General features: G+C 45.0%; 2 protein-coding genes, 2 non-coding genes and 1 pseudogene across 5 annotated transcripts; 4 read left to right on the forward strand and 1 right to left on the reverse strand.

Moving 5' to 3' along the window:
- Positions 1-1,555: 1,555 nt before the first annotated feature.
- On the forward strand, positions 1,556-2,395 carry LOC125513595. The gene has a single exon (XM_048678735.1). The coding sequence runs from the start codon at positions 1,676-1,678 to the stop codon at positions 2,150-2,152; it is 477 nt and encodes a 158-aa protein (XP_048534692.1). The 5' UTR covers positions 1,556-1,675; the 3' UTR covers positions 2,153-2,395.
- Positions 2,396-5,115: 2,720 nt separating this feature from the next.
- TRNAV-AAC lies at positions 5,116-5,189 on the forward strand. The gene has a single exon. It is a non-coding gene; the product is annotated as a tRNA-Val (tRNA).
- A 623-nt stretch (positions 5,190-5,812) lies between these two features.
- On the forward strand, positions 5,813-9,396 carry LOC125513461 (annotated as a pseudogene).
- Positions 9,397-10,604: 1,208 nt separating this feature from the next.
- LOC125513463 lies at positions 10,605-12,536 on the reverse strand. Of its 2 annotated transcripts, XM_048678582.1 has the most exons (3): positions 12,182-12,536; positions 10,957-11,588; positions 10,605-10,926 (listed from the first exon to the last, which is right to left on the reverse strand). In XM_048678582.1, exons 2-3 carry the CDS (start codon positions 11,585-11,587, stop codon positions 10,775-10,777), a joined length of 783 nt encoding a protein of 260 aa, XP_048534539.1. In that variant the 5' UTR covers position 11,588; positions 12,182-12,536; the 3' UTR covers positions 10,605-10,774. The 2 variants fall into 2 exon arrangements, with proteins under 2 accessions (XP_048534539.1, XP_048534538.1); XM_048678581.1 differs by having other exon boundaries at positions 10,605-11,588; positions 12,182-12,535.
- A 2,437-nt stretch (positions 12,537-14,973) lies between these two features.
- On the forward strand, positions 14,974-15,047 carry TRNAV-AAC. The gene has a single exon. It is a non-coding gene; the product is annotated as a tRNA-Val (tRNA).
- The last annotated feature ends 7,675 nt before the right edge of the window (positions 15,048-22,722 follow it).

Raw genomic sequence — 22,722 nt, forward strand, 5'->3', positions numbered from 1 at the left:
ATCAGAGACAAGAAAACGGTGATAAGGCAGCGACCAAGAAGTCGCCAGGAAAACCCTAAAGTTGCCATGAACAACAATCTGTAAAACACATCACCACCCCCCAGATTCGACCAAATATATCTGAGATACCAAATCCTCACAAGTTCCATGACGATGTTGAAGATGGACGAACAACGCCAGTCGGAGAAGAAGCTGGATGAGAAAAACACGAAGCCTGCTATGCCAGAAGACACTGTCAAAGACCACCTCCATAACATGAAGGAAAACAAACCCACCTCTTTAGAACAACAACAACTAGACGATCCCCCACTCCATCACCATCACAACTCTGCCATTGGAGAATGAAACTCTAATCCTAAGTGGCCTGACTATAGCACCGCAATGCAGTCCCCGGTCCCCACCCCATCCCTCCTCCGTAACAGCAGGCATATGATGATGGGACTCGTGGTCTCACATGGTGTCACAACCCTAGACTATGGTAATTTAATAAATGCATCAAAGCATTCATGCATCTTGTTTAAAATTTTTGACATTTGGAATTGAGGGAATTTAAAGCCTCGTATTCAAATAAAGGGAAAAAACCCTAAAATAAATAAATGGCCTTCTAAAGCAATGCACAGGGACGATGCGGTGTGATCAGAGGAGCAGAACATAGTCCATAGATGGGGGGGGGGGGGTTGCTCAACCCCACTAAAACATGCACTAACTCACCTGTAGGATTTTTCCTATACCCTTGGCCCCGACATGAACCTAGAGACGCGCCTCTTCTTGAATGGTTTGGATGGCACAACTAGAGGAGGGGCGTTGGGTGTCCAAGATGCAGTCGTTACAATGCTTCCAAAGCAACGGTGGCTATGAGAGAAACGATGGATGTGAAACTCTTGCGCAGCTGCACCGACACTAGGTGGAAGGAGTTCGCCCACCATCACATGAATGAAATGTCTTGGGCGAGAAGGAGGGTCGTAAGCCCGCACCGGGAGAAGACCTCGTGCCAAACTTGGTGCGAGAAGGAGCAGTTGCAGGGTAGGTTCTGCGTGCACTCTAGTTCCTGGTCACAGAGAGCGCAGGAGACCTCACGGGGAAAGCCGCGATAGGCAGTCCAGCACCGGTTTGGCATTTCAATACCGATCTTTTGGTCACATCGATGTCTTCAGTTCCTTCTTCCTTTAGAATGTTTTGTTTTGTTTTTCATAACTACACAATTTATGTTTTTGTTTACTGAGAAAAAAAGAGATAATATCTATATGTTTTTAAATATAAGACGTTTTGCAGTTCACAGATATTGCAAATTCAGTTACCTAAAGAGTAGATGGTCCCAACGAAACAGCGCTCGTTCGTGTAATGGCTATAGCTTTGCTGCTGTTGTCCCAAGGAGCCAACTTCACTTCACTTAGAGCATCTCCAACAGGCGCTTTCAACAGGGAAAAAAAGAAGAGAATTTGCCACAAAAATGGAAGTAAATAGTGCAATGGCATTAGTGAAATAAGCTCTCAAATATTTGGACATTCTCTGCTATCAATTCTTTAAATAGACCACTCCACTGGTCCGTCCGTCCAACCCCCCACTTACATAGCCACAACCCACAACGAGCACTTGCGTATTGTGATCTTTCCGCTGCGCGTGCTTCCCTCGTAGCTCATCACCAATCTACCCGCAGCTCAGCTCCTCACCGGCGATGGGGAACTGCCTGGTGATCCAGGACAGAAGGGAGATCAAGGTGATGAGCGTGGTCGACGGCGAAGTCCTCAAGCCGCTCCCGGCGCCACCCCTCTCCAAGGGCGCCCTCGCACGCGTCTCCGGCTCCTCCGACGCCGACGACGCGCTCCGGCCGCAGAAGCAAGGCCTCGACGGCCGGGCGGGCGGCATGGGGCAGTTGCACCGCCTGTTCCCCTCCGATGCTAAGGCGCCTCCTGCCGCCGCGGCTGACCCGGAGGGCGCCGTCGTGAGGGTGAAGCTGGTCATCAGCAAGCAGGAGCTGAGGAGGATGCTGGGCAAGGACGACGAGGCCGTCTCCATGGACGACATGGTGGCTCTCCTGCGAGGAGGGTCGGAGGACCGGAAGCAGGAGGACGTCGGTTGCTACAGAGGGTGGCGGCCTGCCTTGCATAGCATACCTGAAGGCAGCGGTGATCTATATTCTATATTAGCATAAGAAATTAGCTCGAAGAAAATACATATATGGATACTAAGCATAAGAAAATATGCATGTATTTATATTCACATAGTAGAAAATAGAGGTCATAGTTGGGTAGATTTTCTGCTAGTAGTTTTGGGATAGGGGTTATCTTCAGGTTGTCTTGTTTGGTGGGTGCATATACCATGTAAGACAAGTTAAAGATAGTCCTGGAAATCAAACGAGACAATATAAACTTAATTATTGATGGCATAATACTGATATACTCGTTGCTGTACTAAGTTTACTCTTTTTTTTTTCATTATTTCACAAGCTCTGAAGTACACCACAGTAGCACACCAGGTATTAATTGGGTCAAATGACTCCACTACTCAAGGTACCATGATTTCGGCTCTGGAATAGGAGTACCTTCTATTCTCAATAGGACACACTCCTAGCCTGGCTTCAAAGATGAGTAACGACTCTGCAAGACATCTCTGCCCGCCATAATTAAGCACGCAGAAGATTCAGTCAATGAATTCTGGACCTACTTGAAGGAAATCGCGATAACCGATGATTTATCAAGTAATATGTGATCTTCTTGGAGGACCGCCTCCGCCGAAGCAATCGCTCCCACAACATCATTTTTTACAGGGAAGCAACCATGCTAGTGTCCCCTCACCTGTGCCGCCAATCGGCATAGCCGGTTATCAGACAGAGAGTAGTGGCAGTCGACCAAGTAGCCCCGCTGTCAATTTGAGAGGGAAAAAAGTTCTTCAGTATTTATATCCTCATGTCAACAAAATTAATTTCCCTCAGTGAACTACCATTAGCATGCACTACCATGCTGCCACTTTTTTGGTTGGATTTAGTGAAATAATTTGTTTCTGTTGGCCACCTCTTTTGTTGTCTCGACAGGTTTTAGTGGATTCAAAGCGCTCGATGAAATGGACTCAACACACAGGCGAACAAGAACAGAGGATGACTCAGTTGTGATCCAGGCAACAAATGCCGTCCTTTTTTTCTCAGTCAAGACTGAACCAGCAACACACGCCGGCTCCTCTCTTTTCATCTTCAGTACACCCAATGCGTGAACTGATGGCTGCAACAGGCACAGTCCACCATCAACCCACCCCACTGTGCCAGCAAAACACATTTGCACACTACAACAAACTAGATTTACTCTTAACAGTTTTGGCTCTGAAAACATGCTGGTCCTCAGCATTCAGAAAGAGTGAAATAAAAGCACTTGAGAGAGTATATACAACTCATCAGCATGTAAGCAAATTTTTAATTACACATGGAAGTGAAACAGGTAGGGTGTAAATGGAGCAGAACCGGTTAGAAATGACACAACAAGTAGGCATGGGATATGTCCAGCCGATGGACATAGATGTACCTGAACCCAAGACCCTTGCGATGCACCTCTCAAGTTCGAGCAAGCAGAAGATCATCCAGCTAGTCCATTTAAGACTTTCTTGTTGAACAGATTTTTAACACAGAAATCAGAGATTCTGAATGTCTGAAGTTTTTGGACATCTGGAATCTGGCAACTTTTGGTTCTTGATTCTTCCACGGGAGCAGGCAGAGTGCAACAATGAATTAAATCCCCTAGGTAACTGCTCTAATGCCATAAACTTAGCTTCTTATTATCTACTCCCTCCGTTCCATAATATAAGACGTTTTTGCAGTTCCATATGAACTGCAAAATCGTCCTATATTATGGGACATTCAGAAAGAGTGGAATAAAAGCACTTCAGAGAGTCAATACAACGCCGCACCCATGGAAAAAAGAGTCGAAAAGGCAACTCATCGGGATGTAAGCAAAATTTTAATTAAACATGAAACAAGTAGGCATGCCATGAAACAAATAGGGTGAAAATGGAGCAGAACCTATTCTAAAAAAAAAATTGGTCAGAAATGGCACAACAAGTAGCCATGGGATATGTCCAGCCAATCGACATAGATGTACCTGAACCCAAGACCCTTGTGATGCACCTCTCAAGTTCAAGCAATCAGAAGATCATCCAACTAGTTCATTTAAGACTTTCTTGTTGAACAAATTTGTAACACAGAAATCAGAGATTCTTAATGTCTGATTTTTTTTTTGACATCTGGAATCTGGCAACTTTTGATTCTTTATTCTTCCACGGGAGCAGGCAAATCATTCCCTAGGTAAATGCTCTAATGCCATAAACTTAGCTTCTTATTATCTACTCCCTCCGTCCGGAAATACTTGTCTGAGAAATGGATGTATCTTATGGAGGGAGTAGATAATAAGAAGCTGAGTTACTAAATGTTGGGCACCATCTCAAATCCCTTCTGAAAATAAACTGAACAAAGTGCAAAGCAGTTACAGTTAAGGATCTAGTTTTAAAGTCCACAATGCACTGGTACTGAAAGTGCATTGGACCTCTAGATAAACACTAAAAGTTCATACCTACAGGAATTATACAAGCAATGTCAGTATGCCATAATTAGCAACTCTCTCTCTCTCTCTCTCTCTCTCTCTCTCTTATATATATATAATTTACAAACAAAAATAACCTCTGGTTGTATATGGGCAGCATCGGCTCTATGTGGTGTTCCATGTATTGCCTCCCAAGTTCAACAAAAAAAACCATGCAATGTATAGTTTTCTGGCAGAAGTAGAATGATCCTTCTTGAGAGCATCTGCGGTGTATGGTGCTGTGATTGGATCAGTAGACGGATCGAGTGTCTGGTTGCTTGCAGAACTAACCGTTCTTGGGCTGTGCTAGATTTACAAGTTATCCGCGGTCTCTAGGATTGAAGTCGATCTCAATCGCCTTGAATTGCACATTGTTAAATGAAAGCCCGTAGTTCTGTTGCTAATAACTCACGTTTGATGGGATGGATCTCCAGTAGCTTTGATGTTTCCCTTTTGGTTGCCGAGCGGTAAAAAATGAACTACAGTGCCACATCACCTTTTCTGTCAGAACAAACGTAACAAATATGTTTGTTATTGAAAAACAACCAGAAAAGGTTTCGTGGTGTAGTTGGTTATCACGTCAGTCTAACACACTGAAGGTCTCCGGTTCGAACCCGGGCGAAGCCATTTGTAATATTTTTTTGTTGCCATTTTCTTTTGTGTGTTCTTCTCTGAACTCTTTCATCTCAGCCGATGGTGTCAGGTAAGCATGCATGCATGCAAGAGCTGAGAAGGAATCATCATTCAGAGAAGAGAGGCACGCACGGAGGTTGCTATGTTACTCCTCCCTTTCCTCGTCGGCCCGGCATGGCCGGCGACCTGTGCCACCACGTCGCGCCACGGCCGATACCAGCGGGGAAGGGGGCGGCGTTTTCTTCCCACCAGCTCGACGGCTTCTCGGTCCGTCCTCGTCACCGGCGCCAAGACCGCCAGGTTCTCTCCTTCCTACACTCCTTGCCCTCGCAGATTCATGCCATACGTTTGAAGATCTGAACTTATTTCAGACCAAACTTAATTTGGACCCTAGATGGATCTGTTAGCTATGGAGTTCATCAGTTATTCTATATAAGAACACACATCAACATCCTACACATATACGGAGTAGATTATAAAATTACTGGAATGTTTACATTCAGGGTTACTGGTAACCAGATCATATAGTAGGCCCTTTTTCCTGTTGCCAACAACTGCTCTGCTTGATTATATGCAACTCCGGCCACTCTCCAGTTGCCTTAATCAAATCAAATCCCAAGCCTAACAGCCCACCGGTTATATATATGATTGAATCGCAATCAGTCGGTGCATATGATTGAATAGCAATCAGATCGACAAGGACAAGACAGGAAACTTTAGGAGCGTGCATGAGATTGAGTAACCACCATACATAGGTTCACCAAGAGTTTGGATTACATATTTCATTACAGACGGTTGCTTTAATTAAACATAATATGCAACTACACTCTCCAGTTGCTTTTACTCAATTCCAAGCCCGAGAGTCCTCCTTGGTGTGCTACCTAAGATGCCAAAATGAACACGGCAGGAAACTCCATGAGCATGCACATCATTGAATAACCACCATAGGTGACACCAAGAGTCGGATTACATATATATCATGCATACCATGGGGTATCCAACACCAACAAGAACACGTACTCATGGCAAAATCACCCATGGACACGCTTCAACTCTCCTACATCCAGATAGCCATAGCCTTTCTCTTGTTCGCTCAAGCCAAGAGCACCACAGAGCACACATCTACCCCGCAGCCAAACGATACAAACACCGCCTGTATAGCCAGTGAGAGGTCTGCCCTTCTCGCCTTCAGGGCAGGTCTCTCAGACCCGGCCAACCTCCTTTCGTCATGGAAGGGTGACGACTGCTGCGGGTGGAAGGGTGTCTATTGCAGCAACAGAACCGGCCATGTTGTCAAGCTCGATCTCCAAGGCAGCGGTTACACAATCGACAGTGACAGTAGGAAGGTGCTAGCAGGCAACATAAGCTCCTCGTTGCTCGGTTTACAACATCTGCGGTATCTCGACCTCAGCTTCAATGAATTTGACAAGATGCAAATACCGGAGTTCATCGGTTCTCTCCATAAGTTGAGATATCTTGACCTATCAATGTCAATGTTCATCGGAAGGATACCACCGCAGCTCGGTAATCTCTCCAACTTACAATACTTAGATCTTCGGTCCTCGTACCAGGACCGTGATATCCATGATGGCACATACTCCACGGATATCATGTGGTTGTCACGGTTAACTTCCCTTGAGCACCTGGATATGACCTACGTGGACCTCAGTGCAATTGTTCACTGGCTTCCAGTGGTTAACATGCTTCCAACTCTGAAATTTCTTTTTCTTACCTCTTGCCAGCTTAGAACTAGCCCTGAATCTCTTCAGCTCTCAAATCTGACATCTCTTGAAACACTCTTTCTTGTGGGCAACCAGTTCCATCAGCGTAGCACGCCCAACTGGTTTTGGGATTTAACTAGCCTCAAGTATCTAGATATCTCATACAATGGTTTCTATGGCCCGTTTCCGGACGAGATAGGTAATATGACCTCCATGGTGGAACTTCATTTATCAGCAAATAGTCTTGTTGGCATGATGCCATCCAATATGAAGAACCTATGTAATCTGGAGGTATTATATTCTTATACGAGCAATATCAATGGGAGTATAACAGAATTACTCCATCGATTACCCAATTGTTCAAGGAATAAACTACAGAAGCTGTATCTATCGGACAGCAATCTGACTGGAAGCCTGCCAACTGCACCAGTACAAGCATTAAGCAACCTGAGCTGGCTGGTTCTCGATCATAACAAACTCACTGGTCATCTGCCACTGTGGATAGGAGAGCTCACGGAGCTGACAATTTTGGACCTTAACTCCAATAACCTAGATGGGGTCATACGCGAAGGCCATTTATCGCGTCTAGATATGTTAGACAGTTTGATCTTGTCACACAACTCCGTAACCATCACAGTGAGTCCAACATGGGTTCCTCCTTTCAGTCTAAGAATGCTTCACCTTCGGTCCTGCCAGCTAGGGCCTAAATTTCCAATGTGGCTTAGATGGCAAACACACTTATGGAATCTTGATATATCAAACACAAGCATAAATGACATTGTACCAGGTTGGTTTTGGATCGCAGCTTCCTCAGCAGAGTATCTCAATATTCGAAATAATCAGATTTCAGGGGTCCTCCCATCAACAATGGAATTTATGAGAGGAGTCGTAATGGATTTCAGTTCTAACCAGCTTGATGGTCCAATACCTAAGCTTCCCAGCAATCTCACTAGCTTTGATCTCAGTGGGAACAGAGTAATTGGGCCACTTCCATTAGACTTTGGAGCGCCGGGGCTTAGGACACTTCTTCTATATAACAACATGATCTCTGGCGCCATTCCATCTTCTTTGTGCAGTTTGCGAGCATTGAGATTGTTAGATCTATCAAGAAATGGTCTCAATGGGTCAATTACCGATTGCCTAGTCAATGAATCCAGCACAAACATGACAGGCCTGGGTATTGCCAATCTAAGCTTAAGAAACAACAACCTCTCGGGTGAATTTCCTTCACTACTCCAGAAATGCCCAAGACTCATCTTTCTTGATCTCGGACATAATCAGTTCTCTGGGACTTTACCAGCATGGATTGGGGAGAAGCTATTGTCTCTATCATTCTTACGACTGAGATCCAATACGTTTTATGGTCCCATTCCAGTCGAGCTTTCAAAACTTGTCAATCTTCAATATTTGGACCTTGCCTACAACAATATATCGGGGAGCATACCGAGATCCATTTTTAGTCCCACAGGCATGGCACAAACAAGAGACAAAACTGATTATCTTCAGTATGCCTCTAGTTCTGAATTTGGTTTTGGTCAAAATCAACTAATTGACTACACTGTGAATTTCACGGTACTCACAAAAGGTCAAGAGAGATTATATACATGGTGAATCTTGATTTATCCTGTAATAGTATTACCGGAGAGATCCCTGCAGAGATCGGCACTCTTGTACAACTGAAGAACCTGAACCTATCATCGAACAACTTCAACGGCAAAATTCCTGAGAATATTGGCGCTTTAGTGCAAGTGGAGTCACTTGACCTATCACAAAATGAGTTGTCTGGTGAGATCCCTTCAAGCTTGTCGGCTCTCACATCATTGAGTCGCCTGAACCTGTCTTCAACAATCTGGAAGGAAAGATACCGGCTGGAAATCAACTGCAAACACTTGAAGACCAGGCATCTATTTATATTGGCAACACGGGCCTTTGTGCCCCCCCTCTCTCGCGGAAATGTTCACAGCCAGAGCCAATTCCAGGAGAAAGCCATCGAGATGCAGGTGATGGTGATGTGGTTTCGTTTTTCGTCGCCACTGGTTCCGGATATGTGATGGGTCTGTGGGTGGTCTTCTGCACCTTCTTGTTCAAGAGGAGATGGAGAGCCTCGTGGTACTCGCTATGTGACAGCCTGTACAACCGGGTCTATGTCCAAGTGGTTGTTACCTGGGCTTCCTTGCGAGGTAAACTATTTAATGGGTAGAAGCTGAGAAGAGATCAACAACACTGGTTCTTTCTTTGCTCTCATGTAATTTGATAAATACTCTGGAGATTTATCATGTATCAATCGATGTTCAAGTGTATTGTGCTAGAACTAGTCGGGATATGTATGCATTCAAGGTGCATGCCATCGTCCGAGATTGGTATGCTGTTTTTTGTACTGTATTAGAACCAGCATATGTTGGTTCTTGGTTTGCCGTGGACATGTAATTTAATACCCTGGAGATTTATCATGAATGTTCAATTGTGTTGTGCCGGAACTAGTCACAGATATGTATGTATTCATGGTGACGCCATCGACTGAGGTTGGTATGTATGATATGATGTGTTTTGTATGTTTAACTTGTTGCGAAGTTGTTGCTGGTATGGTGTCTATTGTCTCTACACTTGCCTGCGACAAGCATGTGATATTACAGAGATTGGTATATATGATGTTTTTCATATTGTGCTAGAACCAGCACTGGTGGTTCTTGGTTGCTCTGGACATAGAAAGTACTAATTGATATAATCCAAATCATGATCTGAAATTAGAAGACTGTTCAGAATCTGCCGTGGGTATCTCATAGTACAAATTGACCATCAGCCACTATCTCACCTGAAGAATAAACTGATTGCCTGATCGCTAACCCCACTAGGAATCTTCGGTTCGAACCCGGGCGAAGCCATTTAATCATTTTTTGTGTGTGTTCTTCTCTGAACACATGTCAGCCAAGCTCCTTGAGTAGTTTTTTTTCATGAAGTTTAATTCTATCAGTTCATCACCGTTGTGTCGTATCATCTTCTTAAGAGCAACTCAACGCAGTATGGAACAGGATAGATAGCTGCAGATAAACTGTATGTCATGGTGTTCTGTTTTCCTGTCTGTCAGGTAAGCATGGAAGAGCTGAGAAGGAATCATCATTCAGAGAAGAGAGACACCGGGAACAGCCAGCGCGCTGGAGTAGATCTCCGTCTCCACCAGTAGCACGCACGCAGGTGATTCACCGCGCTGATTGCCATGGTTCAGTCACTCCAAATGCCAAAAAATGGTGTTGGCACCGTCTCTTGAAGCAAGGTATTTGCTGATACGTCTCTTATAGATTCGTACGCATTTTGCAAGACCAAACTGGAGCAAAGGAAATCTCGCATAGGCTAGCAAAAATCGCTGAACACCTTGTCATGGCAGATTTACACTGTGTAGTGCAAGCAGTAGTTAATATGTATACATGAATCTACAGGTGTTTTCCATCTATTGTCAGCCTTCCAGCACTCGTGAAACAACTCAAGGATCTTTCAAAAGAATTCAGCCAGACGAACACAACTAGGTACCATTTCCAGAAGGAGAAGTTGCAAGACTGTACCAGAAGAAATTTTAAACAAGTTGCAGATGCACTTGCACAGGAAAAGAAATTAACCCACAACTAGGTTCCATTTCCACAAGGGGAACTTCTAAAGACTGTACCAGAAGAATTTTAAGCAGCTTGCAGATATACTCGTCTAGGAGAAAATTTTGATATGACAGCAGCAGTCGCATAGTAAATATAGATTTAAAAGTACGCTGGGTTGGGTTGTACAAAGTACATTGAAAGCTAGTGTCGCAAGCATACATAGACTGGAATATTTAGAGATATCTACTAGATATTGGAACGGTGATATTGATTATTAGAATGACTGGCTTCCAGGTGGTGGCCCTCGCAGAAGCATGCTTTCTCTCTTCAGTTTTTCTGCCCTGACAGTCTCTAATTTGCGCCTATCAATACTCTTCTCTCCAGGTTCTTTTGGAGGTCTGCCTCTTTTTTTAGGTTGAATATCACCTGTTGTTTTGCGCACAGGTTGAATATCACCTGATGTACTTCTATCCTTTCGAGGCCTGCCCCTTTTCTTAGGTTGATCACTAGGTTTCAGACATACTAGAGCATTTTCTCCTGCTGATGCTGACGCCTGAAGCCGCCCTGGTAGTGGCAGGTTGTTTGACTGTTGGCGATTTACCGCTCTGACCACCATCTGATTGCTAGCAACATTAGTTCTGTAGTCAGGAGCAATATTCTGATGATTGAATTTGTCCATCACAAGTGTGTTGAGTGGAATGGTTATGTCCAACGGTAGCAGGATCTCCTCCAGTTCGTGCCACTCAAGATCTTCCTGGTCTCCATCTTCATAGACAACGGTGTACCAATTGTTTCCACTGTCATACCTGACAACTTGCCCTGCATAGTACTTGTCTCCAAACCACTTTCTCACTTTCCTCTCTACTAGCCATTCACCAAAGCGATGATCAACTCCAGATCGCGGGGCATCTCTTACTGCAAGTTGTGAACCAGATGCGAAATCAGGAGGAAAGTGTGGGACACCATTGATAACGATGGCAGGCTCTCTGGGTACTTGAACAACAGGTGCAGTGTCTGACTCTTGCATGCCCTTCCTCCCCTCCATGACCTGATACTGCATCGATTCCTTGGATTTGGCGAGGAACATCCTGGAGGAGAAAGAAAATAGTTTCATCCACATAATGGGTCATCGTAAGCAAGAAAACTCAAAGAACAAGCAAGTATAAGTCAAACACTTTCACAGCTACAATGCAGTATTTTGACGAGTCAGGCATGTCAAAAAATAAGAGATAGCAACCAACACTTGTACTGATACTTGAATCACATTCGCATCAGTACTGATACTTGCATCTCTACTTCCATTTAGGGAACACTTGTGATATTAACCAGCTACAGATGCATTTCTGCTTTTGCATCTGTACTTCACCTATGCGCCAGACCGCTGTATTAGTGCGATGTGTAAAATGTACTAGTGTATCAAAAATAAAAAAAGTCCATTAAGCACTATCTACAAACAACAGAGCAATGCACACTATCTCCACAAGTAAAATGCCCGCTGTGTATTAGGGGAAAAAATGCCCCCACTGTGTACACATGCTTCAATTGAAAAATTGACAAATTTCCGAGAAAAGCAGCCACTAGCATCAACACAACCACCAATCCATAACACAAGCAGCAGCACAACACCAGTAGCTCGAGCGGCAGCAGCTAGCACACGCACGAGAGTGGAAGAGGAGCTCACCGCCCGGCGACGAGGCAGATGCAGATCCGCGGCGGCCGGCGTTGGAGAAGAGGCAGATTCGGGTCGTTGTCGAGGAGGGGGCGCCTAGGAGGGCGGTGGCTAGGAGATGGGCGTCGAGGAAGAGGGAGGGCGTCGGCGTCCCGCCTGGATGCTCTGCGCGACGGGGGAGGTGGGGCGGCGTCCGGCGGAGGATGCGTGCACTACGGAGGAAGCGAGGGAGCGGCGACGGCGGGATCCGGGGGAGCGGCCACCGGCGACCGGCGGCTTGTGGCGGCGCTGGTGGGATTTGGGAACCGCTAGCACGCGCAAGCAAGAGGAAAATGAGTTATTTTTTCTTGAAGAAGAAAGGAGTCGGGTGGGGAACCGGGGATGCGTTTATTTATTTTTCGCCAATATGCAATCATTACATTAATAGAAAAAGTTAGAATTAGTAAATGAGCTTGTAAAACACATGGCATGGACGCAAAGGGGCATGAACATGATGATCGAAGCGAAGAGACATGAGATGCTCGACCCAAACAACGAAGAACACGGCTAAACTCGCCAACTGGAGAAGCAATCCAATCAACAACTAGACGACCAAAACTCCAAAGCCAGCACCGAGGATGTCGCGAGCAATCAAGACAACACCTTCATGAAGGAGAATAGTGACACCTAGACACCATCGTCATCCGATCCGGAAACTCGGACCTAGAGTTTCCCCCAATGCTCGAAGAGGGCACATAAAACGGCCATGGCAGCGCCTTCAAGAAGCGGACAGCACCCGCGGGTGTCGCTGCTGCTAGCATAAGATGTAGGGTTTAGCCCAGGCCAATTTCAAGCCGTTGGAACACTGTCGAAGAGGAGGTCGTCGGGCATAGGCCGGAGCTGCGACTGCGGGAAGGGGAACCACGCACGACGTTGAAGGAGGAACCGGGCATCGCCGGACATGAGAACTCTGGAGGAGGGGAAGGATGTGTGGCCGCGCGGAATGAGAGGCGGCGGGGATGGGACGGTGATCGTAGCCTCGGACAAGACAAGATCTAGAAGAAGGCACAGATCCGGGCCGCGGGGACCAGGGCAGCATGAGTGCAGACGGACTAAAGGAGCTGGAAGGGGATTCAGCTCCAGAACATGCCAGAGACGTAGATGCACTGGGATGGATGGTTAACCAAGGCACCCGCTAGGTGGTGGTGGTGCAGAGACGCCGAGGAGCCAACGAGCCAAAGGAGCCAACAAGCCGTAAAAGAGCGCATCTCCCGAGGCTCGTCCAGTCCGAAGCCGCACCGACCGGTCGTGAACGCAAGTCCATGCCCACCGGGCTGAAGCCGCCCCTGGGAGTGGTAGTGGTCGTCGTCGTCGAAGTGGTCTCACACGCAGCCAAACTCCCAACCAATCCAAAAGGCAACCACCGATCGGAACAACCGCATCCAACAGCCTGCATGGCCGCCTCGCGAAGAGGCGGTCCTAAAGCTCGAGCAGATGGGTGGAGCCGCAGCTAGCAGGGCTCAACCGGCCGCCATGGCTGGCCGGCCGGAGCACTACAATCAGCTAGAAAGGGCGTCCAAATCGCGTCCGGGGCAGACAGTGAGCCACCACGGGGGAAGTTCGGCCGAGGCAAGCACCCACCCCGCCAGCGAGCAGGGGAAGCCGGGAGAGGCAGCCTCTGCCGCTGCCAAACAGATCTGGCGGGGGGTGGGGGTGGGGGAGGAAAGACAGCCCCGCCGCACCATCCCAAGGCCCGGCGTGGTTTCGTCGGCCAGCCCTCTGGCGGCAGTGACGCGGGGGCAGGTGGAGGATGGGTGCCGGCCACCGGCGTCTAGAGTTTCCTCTGAGTCGCCCGACTCGGGCGACGCGGGGGTCAAGGGCGGGCAGGGTATTTATTTTGCCATTTTCATTATTAATCAATAAATAAACAAGAATTATTAGGTTAATTAGGAGAAAATTGGGCTAAAACCAACACAATTCAACCCACACACAATGCCCAACATCGACCAACTGGTCACTTGACGTGCAGAGTAGCAAAAAAAAGGCAACCATCGAAGAGGTCGCAAGCACATCATCATTATTGTTTGCCCCCGAACAAACGACCCAGACTTTATAGTAGAGCCCCACCAACAAACCCAACCCACAAATAGTTGTACACAGGCCATGATGGCCCATGCCAACAACTGGCCATACACGCTAGCGACCGACAACTTCGACTTTGTCTACAACCATCGGAAGGGAAATATGCAGGGCTTACACCAACTGGGCTCACCGCAAGCGACCATCAAGTGCCCACCATCATCACCAGCTGGACTCATTCCAACGCAGCTCCGACTCCACAACAACCTAGTGAACCACAGAAGAACTCATCGGACCCACCGAAAAGAGTCAAACTACCAGAGTTCGAGCCACGGCCTAAACTCATCTTGACGCCATCATTTGTGCCAAGCAGATGTCATCGTCCCTAGTACAACTTCCTCAACAAACCACGCGGATAAGATACCCCCAACCACCGGTTTTCCTGTCGTAGTCAGCTCTGAAACGATGCCCTCAAAGGGGGAGAAAGACACGAAGACGCCTCCATCACCCAATCCAAGAACTTGAGGTTTACCTCGGGAGACAAGGCCGCAGGGAGAAGGATGAGCACACCTCCACAATGACGCTTTGAAGAAAGATTGCGACACTTGCGACCATCAGCCACTGTCTAACGTGAAGAATACTGATACGGTAAATAAATTGATCAAGTGCCTGATAGCTTGCGGTGGGGAAGCTCCAGCGTGAAATCTCCGAACAAAAGGATTCTAAATCAAAATTTGGACAGAAAAGGTTTCGTGGTGTAGTTGGTTATCACGTCAGTCTAACACACTGAAGGTCTCCGGTTCGAACCCGGGCGAAGCCATCTTTTTTGTGTTCTTTTCTTTTTAGCCCTTTCATGTCAGCCGAGAGCTCCTTCAGTAGTGTTTTCTTGTAGTTTAATTCTCTGAAGTCGCACTAGAAGGATCACCGGCCGGTCCGTTCTTTTCACTCCCCTTCTTTCATCTTCTTTTTAGACGCAAAACTGTATGTCATGGTGTTCTGTTTTCCTTGTCAGGTAAATATGGAAGGGTTGACAAGGAATCGTTCAGAGAAGAGAGGCACCGGGTACAGCCAGCGCGCTGGAGCAACTAGATCTCCATCTCCACCTGTACCACACAGATTGCTTTGCTCCTCCTCCCTTTCCTCGTGGCAATCAGCCTCCTCCGCTCGCTCCGACATGGCTTACCTTGCAGCATGTATGAATGAAGAAGCCGACGATGGTCAGCGGTGACTGTCGTAAAGACACAAAACCGCTCCGTGAAACTTGCTCTTTGTGATCGTTGTAGAAGACATAATTGCTTCTGAGTGCACGACACAATGGTTTACATGTGCTAGATACCTTGCTAACTCAAAATGCAGCTCGTGCTCAAAGTTGAACTGGCCAAACAGGAGCGCGGATCCAATGTTGAATTCCGAAAGTTACAACCAGGCTAAAGATGGGTAGAAATTTTGTTCCCAAATACAGGATGGCTTCGCGTCTTTGTAGATCCGTTCGTCAAACAAGTTGAGGGCGGCTAGACCGCAAAATGCTAGATGCCTATCATGGCCATGGGTGAGCGGTGGCACGCCAGAGCACCACACCACAACTTACTTGATATTCAGATTTGGCCACGCTTTGGCATCCTGATGTCTCTTATTCTGAAGTTCACTACGTTTCTAAATGCGCATACATATGCATGTACGTTGCTACTACTTGCTAGCTAGCCTGCACTACCTTCCTCCATTTCTCTAGCTTGTTTCTGCTAACAAGGCACAAGTTTTTATAGGAGACAAGACTAGTGAAACACTTGGAACAAAGAGCGAGCTTTCTCCATCAATCGCAAAGATCCAAAAATTGATTGGCGTGTACTACTATACATTGTGGTTGGTCGAGAGCCTTTATCTACATTGAAAACGTTCCAGGACATATTATTTTCTAGAAGATATTCGTAAATAAATAATTTTCCACATAGATGCCTTCTCATTCATATATGTGATGCTTTTGCGCAGTTCTTTAGCGGTCATTTCAAATTTTGGTGAGCCAGCTCAACTCATTATTTTCCATGTCCATACTGTAATAAATTAAATAACTAGCACTATTAATTCCCAAAGAAGAACTAACTAGCACTCGGATGGAAAGCAACGTATGGTACATGTATATGTCATCATGGGAGATAGGTGATCAAATAAAGGATCATATGTTTGTCCCGTTGCTAAAAAAAGACTACGAATTAATTCAAGTATTAGTTGGGTATGTTCTAACTTTTGGGACATTAGACAATAACAAATAGCTAATCATTGTAGGCATAAAATTCTCATCTACTTGTCTTATTAAGAACTTCTTGCATATTGGACCACCTGCGACCATATTGACAAAAAGGTCCACCCCTGAACGTAATTGACGAAACTACTATGGCATTAGGCCCGACAGCCGACACATGACACCTGCCGCCCCAACTGGAGGAGGCAGGGCCTGCCGTCGTAGCCCGTGGCAGCAAGTTGAGCAGAACGGCTACCAAAGCTGATGGTTATCGGAAAACGGAAGAGGTGGGCCCTGCCGCCACATGCTATGGCGACACCCTTTGACGTGGAGCCTGCCACCATGCGCCGTGGCGGCAATACTGTTGTGGTTGCTCGGGATTGGACAGCGCATTGCAGTCATGTCAGTTGTTAGAAGGATTGCCATCACCTTTTGTGTCGAAAGTGCTCCAGCCGACAACACGGATTTGTTCCCATGCGAAGCTGATTCCCATGCACGTCAAATCTCTCTTCATCATTCCCGCTTAATTTTTCTGCCATCGCACTCATAATCTGAGCCTATAAAATAGGCCGTCGAACCTCTCTTCATCCTTCATCGAGAAACTGTCCTTAGCCATTTCTCTGTTCATGTCTGGTGACCCTTCCTGTTGTTTTACTCCAACGATGTCTCATTTGCTTTGGTCAGGTGTGGCAGGAATAATGCAGACTGTTAGTAGGGGAGGTGTGCATTTTGAAGAACTAGATAACGCTTGCACGTTGCTGCGAAATTCTTTAGCAATGAATTTATTTAAAATAAAATTAGAATATATGAGAGTATTACTGCACCACATTCAGCCTAGGAGTAAACGAAAGGTTGATGCATGCATTCAAATTCAGTTATTTATTATTGAAAAATAATCAATCATGTGAAGCATTTTCATGTGCTTGATGATGTGGAGGGCTTGCATGCGGTGGAAAGGGAAACAAATGAAAAGTTGAATGATTGCATGGCGCTTTATGATGTGAAGGGTGTGTGTCTGGTGGAAAGTAGAAAGTTAAAGGTTTATTGGTTGGCACTTGATGATGTAGATTCCATGTGCATTTAAATGGAAGACGGTATATGTGGGACTTAGTAGTGTTTTACCTACATAGACACACTGCTAACTTAATCTATTATATTGACACTGAAGGAAGTGAAAAATGAGCTGTTAAAAAAACTATGTATTGATTTTGCCATGGTCTAATTACATGACCATATTTCGGTGACCATACACGTTTTTTAAGATCATTTATAGTTACATGCCCAATTTTAGGTATTTTTTGGTTTTTCTCATATTTTTAGAGAATTTAATCTTAATGCATAGTTAACAGCGTGTAATCTGGATCGCATGCTGCTAGATCTAGACTTAATAGTGTTTCACTTCCTGTCACACGCTGCTAACTAGGTTTTTATACATATTGTCTTACTATCAGTATATCATATTGAAATTAGTTCTATCTACTTGATCGATATATAACATACATATATGAAGAAGTACTGCTTGAACATCTGGACTACATGCATAATACATATTAATCTGGAAGAATTGGTTTTTGGTAAGTTCAAGAACTAAAAGCAATACATAACTGGCCATTGCTACTCTTGATGATGCCTAAGCGGAAAACATCACCAGTGCAATGGATGCCGCCAGAAGAAATCCTGCAACTGATCTAGCTGGGAATACAAAACAAATCATCATAACAATGAGTGCATATCGAAGCTTCTTAAAGTTTTCTATCTTGGCTCGGATTTTTTTGGGTGTGCATAACATTCATTTGTATTTGCTGCTCATCCATCTTGACTTGCTCCTCATCCATCTTTCCTTGCTTCTCGTGTGCGTCTGTCAAAGCATCATCCAACCCGGGCTCTGAGTGATCGAGTGCGGTACTCAACCAACTGGTTTATGTAAGTCATTAAGAGATCAACCCATATCCATGTGTATCAAGAGCATGGTTCCTGCATGAGTGTGTATGTAATTAATGCCATGAAAACTAGAGTTACAAGTCAAATATGTAATTTAATTAATTAAGAGAAAAATATGTTTGTTGTACGTACCTGAGTTCCCTTGCGTGCACACATGAGGTATTCTCGAGTTGGATTTCTTTTTTAGTACAAGGTTTTGTTCACAACAGGGTATTTGCAGCCACAAAAGAGCACATGTTGCCTGGATGAAGGTGTGCTTCCCTGTCGGTGGTGGACGAAATGCCGCCGGATCCGCCAGATGACGTGCTATTGCGATGCGATGAGACACCCGACACATCCGACAACAATGGAGAACTCATGGTGGCCACCTGATGTTGAGAGAAGCAAAGTACAAGGCCAAGATCAAAGGGACACTACTAGGAAAGGATTTATCAGTGACGTACCAGTTTTGCCTACTAATTGCGCACTACTGATACGCTACTAGTATCACGCCACTAGTATCATATACTAATGACGCATCACTGGTGCGCCATTAGTATCTGATATAGACCACGCCGTGCGCCATTAGTATAGACCAACATGCGCCATTAGTATGCCTCCCAGGGGGCCATATTTACCCATGTGCTTTGGCATACTAATGGCGAATTAGGTTTTTTTTACTTTTCTGATTTTTGCACAGGTTACAAAATATATTATTGGACAGAATATAGACAGCACCACACAACAACAGCAGATTCATCGAATACAATAGAAGATTAGTCTCTGAATAGAATTCATCATATTAGTCTCCGAATTCAAAAGACCGAACAAAGTACAAGTCTCGAGACCGCGAGTAGCGAGTTTGTCGGAAGTAATACTAATCCTAACAAGTCCTACTAATCATCATCATACAACTTCTACTCGTTATTAATAACAAGTCATACGATCATCTTGATAGTCATCGAACCAACCCTACTTAATTGTTCTTAGCACATGATCATCAGTATTAGGCAGGACCTAAATACCCTATTTAAGGTAAAATAGCATAAAATAATATAGACCCTGACTCTCCATTATGGAGAATGGAGAACATCCTGTCTCCAATTCTTGCGTTTCGCTTCCTTTTGCTTCCAAGAACCTCCTTACGACTGTCCATACATTTTTTCCATCCTTTGATTTTCATGTCTCCACTTCTTTTAGAAATCTCGTATGGACAGTTGAGATTCGTAGGATGACCTGGCTGTATGTTCAAAACATTAAGACTACCTTTCTGATATATCAAATGAGGCACACAATTCTCTGGGATTATTTGTTGAAAAACATAGTAATAACTTCATAGTTAGCAATGGTGTACTAGTTTTTAGAAGTATGCAAAAGATGCACGGATGTCGTAATAGTAATAAATCTTACCAGGGTATCTCTATGGTAGTTACCGTAGTTGAACACATGCACTAGTGGCACGTATTGACCATAATGTTGAGGAGTTTGATTGTAGATATTGTAATTCTCAATGTCAGTACAAAATCCGCCCAGATGATTTTTCTCCTTGTAAGTTGTTAATTCGGAGCCATCGGTGTAGTGGGTTTTGTCTACCATCTCCCGCACATTCTTTGAACAATAAAAATAAGCTGTCAATGGAAATAAGCTGTCAACTATTTTGAAATAAACAATATAAATTAGCTAATAACTATGTTTGAGAAACTCACATAGCGGTAGAACTGGAGGCGTATCAATAAGGACCCAAATGTCCATATTGTCTTGGTCGATGTCAGGATTACCAAGATCCATGGTGACAAGTATACCCTCATCAAAACCATACATCTTGCAAAATGCTTCCCAATTTTTGCAATCAAAATGGGTTACGCTCCCAGAATTATACGGATTTACTTCAAAGTCCACATCGTGATGAGTCCTTAGGTGATTTTTTTTGTTTCAGAAATTTCATGGTCTTCAAAATCCATCCTCTCCAAGACATAGCGTCTTGCATGGCATGGGATAAGCTATACTCGAATTGTAAAAGATGAAAATTACACGTTGAAATAGTTGAAGTCATGCTTAATTATGAAAAAAACAATTGTCGTCGTTGCGTACCGTTTCAACTTCAAAGGTCTCCTCGAGCTTCATGCTGAAGCGCCGATCATCGTCCAGGTGAGGCCTACCGCACAGACCTCGATCGTCGTGGCACCAGTCGCACTCCCCCGGGAGACTTTCGTCGTCCGATGACGACATTTCCTATATTCATAATTCAAAACTACATAGGATGAGTGGTTCCTCTTCCAGATTAGGGTTTATCGATGATGAGCAGCTGACATTAGTAATAACTATGAGTTGATATCACACTTCTATATGTATAACACAAGAGGCAGTTGATCCTACTTAATTAAGTACTAAGATACCTCAGCCCATGCATTTGTCGCAAGTACCCCATATGTCCTATTTTTAGAAAAGTCATGCTAAAATTCACGAAAAATTTCAGCATGACCTTTGTTGAAAATAGGACATATGGAGTACCCGAATTTGCTGGAACGGAAGTTAGTCGACATTCTGGCAAACTCAAGGGCCTTTGGGAGTACCTGCAAAATCATCACGACACGATGGTCGGAGACAAAACCTAGCAAACTCCTTCCCTTCACTCGGGGTACAACAATATATCTTGTAGCCATGAAAAATAATACCAACTAGGATCGGTATGACCTTCGTTTTTCATTTTCTGTATGATCAATTAAATCTTCTGCAAGCTTATATGAATAGGTTCAGCAACTTGAAACGTAACTCTTGCTTGGTGTTCCAAATCATTTCATTTATATTTTAAATAACAGTAGGAATTATTTCATAATAGAATTTACCCAAAAAACAAATTCTTTTAATGCCATTCTCAAACTCTGAGTTGCCTCTGTTGCACTAAAACTAATTCAAATAATTTTTATAAAATTGCCACAATTTTTTTGGGAGACCCTATAATTCCTATAAATCATTTTTGAACAAAAGACCCATCCTACTCTTTTGAAATTTTTGAGAGAAACACCCACTTCTCCATTCTGATCCATTTTCAGTTTACAACTACAACCCTATTTCCCCTAGCTCCTAAAAATCTACAAAATTATCCCAACACAAGAACAGTACCTACACTCCTTTTTCCCAAACATCTCCTGATCACAAGTTCTAAATTTTCAATAGGCCACATGGATTTGTTGAATCAGCATGAACCTTTCAAGTACCAAAAATGCAGCATTTTCTTGGCACGACCAAGCTACTTCACGATATATTTTAAGAATTCTCACATTTCATATATCGTCTTTTTCAAAACAAAAAAAGTATCTATGGGGGCCGCAGCTGCATGTTGTGTATCAATGTACCTTATATATCACGAATCTAAACTAGACAAACACGAATCTAAACTGAACAATTAATAGGTTGCAAGAATATATAGAATCTGAACATTACACAATTCTGAACAGTACACTTCTCAAATTCATAGAAATTTGATAGAGAGAGAGGGAGACAGCAAGGATTCAAATTCAGAGAAGTGCAGTAGGAGGGAAGTGGAGAGGAGGAGCAGGAACAGTTTTGAGGTTTCAGAGAAGAGCAGCGGCAAGACGTTGAGAGGAGGAGCAACAGGAGTAAAGCAAGAGGGAGGAGCAGCAACAAGGGGAGGGCGAGCGCGACCGTGTGCGGCAACACGCAAGTGTGTGTGTGCACGGGCGTAGCCGACTGCAGCGACATCGCAGCAGCGAGGCAACACATGAGCTTGACGACGGCGGCTACGGCGACGAACCCGACGGGGGAAGGCGGAAATCGGTCAAGGGCCTCACCGAGGTGCTCGACGATGATCTCGGGAGGTCGGGGGTGGCCGGGGCAGAGCGATGTGACGAAGTGGACGAGGGAGGCCGAGGTTGGGGAAGACGACGATGGCGACGATATGGTGCAGCTCCGGTCGATTGAGAACCCGTAGATGAAGAAGCAGTCGACGGCGGTCCTCCTGGACGTCTCCGTGCGGCGTGGGGTGACTGGTGGCGGCGGAGCAACAGGTCGAGGGCTCGGGGGGATTGGGGATTGGGCTCGGCCGGGGAGGAGGCGGCGCTCGGGGGAAAAGGGATAGAGGGGGGAAAGTTAGTAATGGCGCACCGTGGGAGTGGTGCGCCATTACTAGTTAAACTAATAATGGCGCACCACACCCACGGTGCGCCATTACTAGTTTTGAAAAAAAAATTATTTTTTTTTGAAAAAAACTTAGTAATAGCGCACCTGTGGACAGTGCGCCATTACTAACTAGTAATGACGCACTATCTACTTGATGCGTCATTATTATGTTTGAAAAAATGAAAAAAAATGTTACTAG

Source organism: Triticum urartu, chromosome 6 (assembly GCF_003073215.2).
Source record: "Triticum urartu cultivar G1812 chromosome 6, Tu2.1, whole genome shotgun sequence".
Classification (NCBI taxonomy): domain Eukaryota; kingdom Viridiplantae; phylum Streptophyta; class Magnoliopsida; order Poales; family Poaceae; genus Triticum; species Triticum urartu.

Excerpts from the sequence above, each read along its gene's own strand:
- LOC125513595 (XM_048678735.1), top strand. The coding sequence starts at position 1,676 with ATGGGGAACTGCCTGGTGATCCAGGACAGAAGGGAGATCAAGGTGATG.
- LOC125513463 (XM_048678581.1), bottom strand. The coding sequence starts at position 11,587 with ATGTTCCTCGCCAAATCCAAGGAATCGATGCAGTATCAGGTCATGGAG.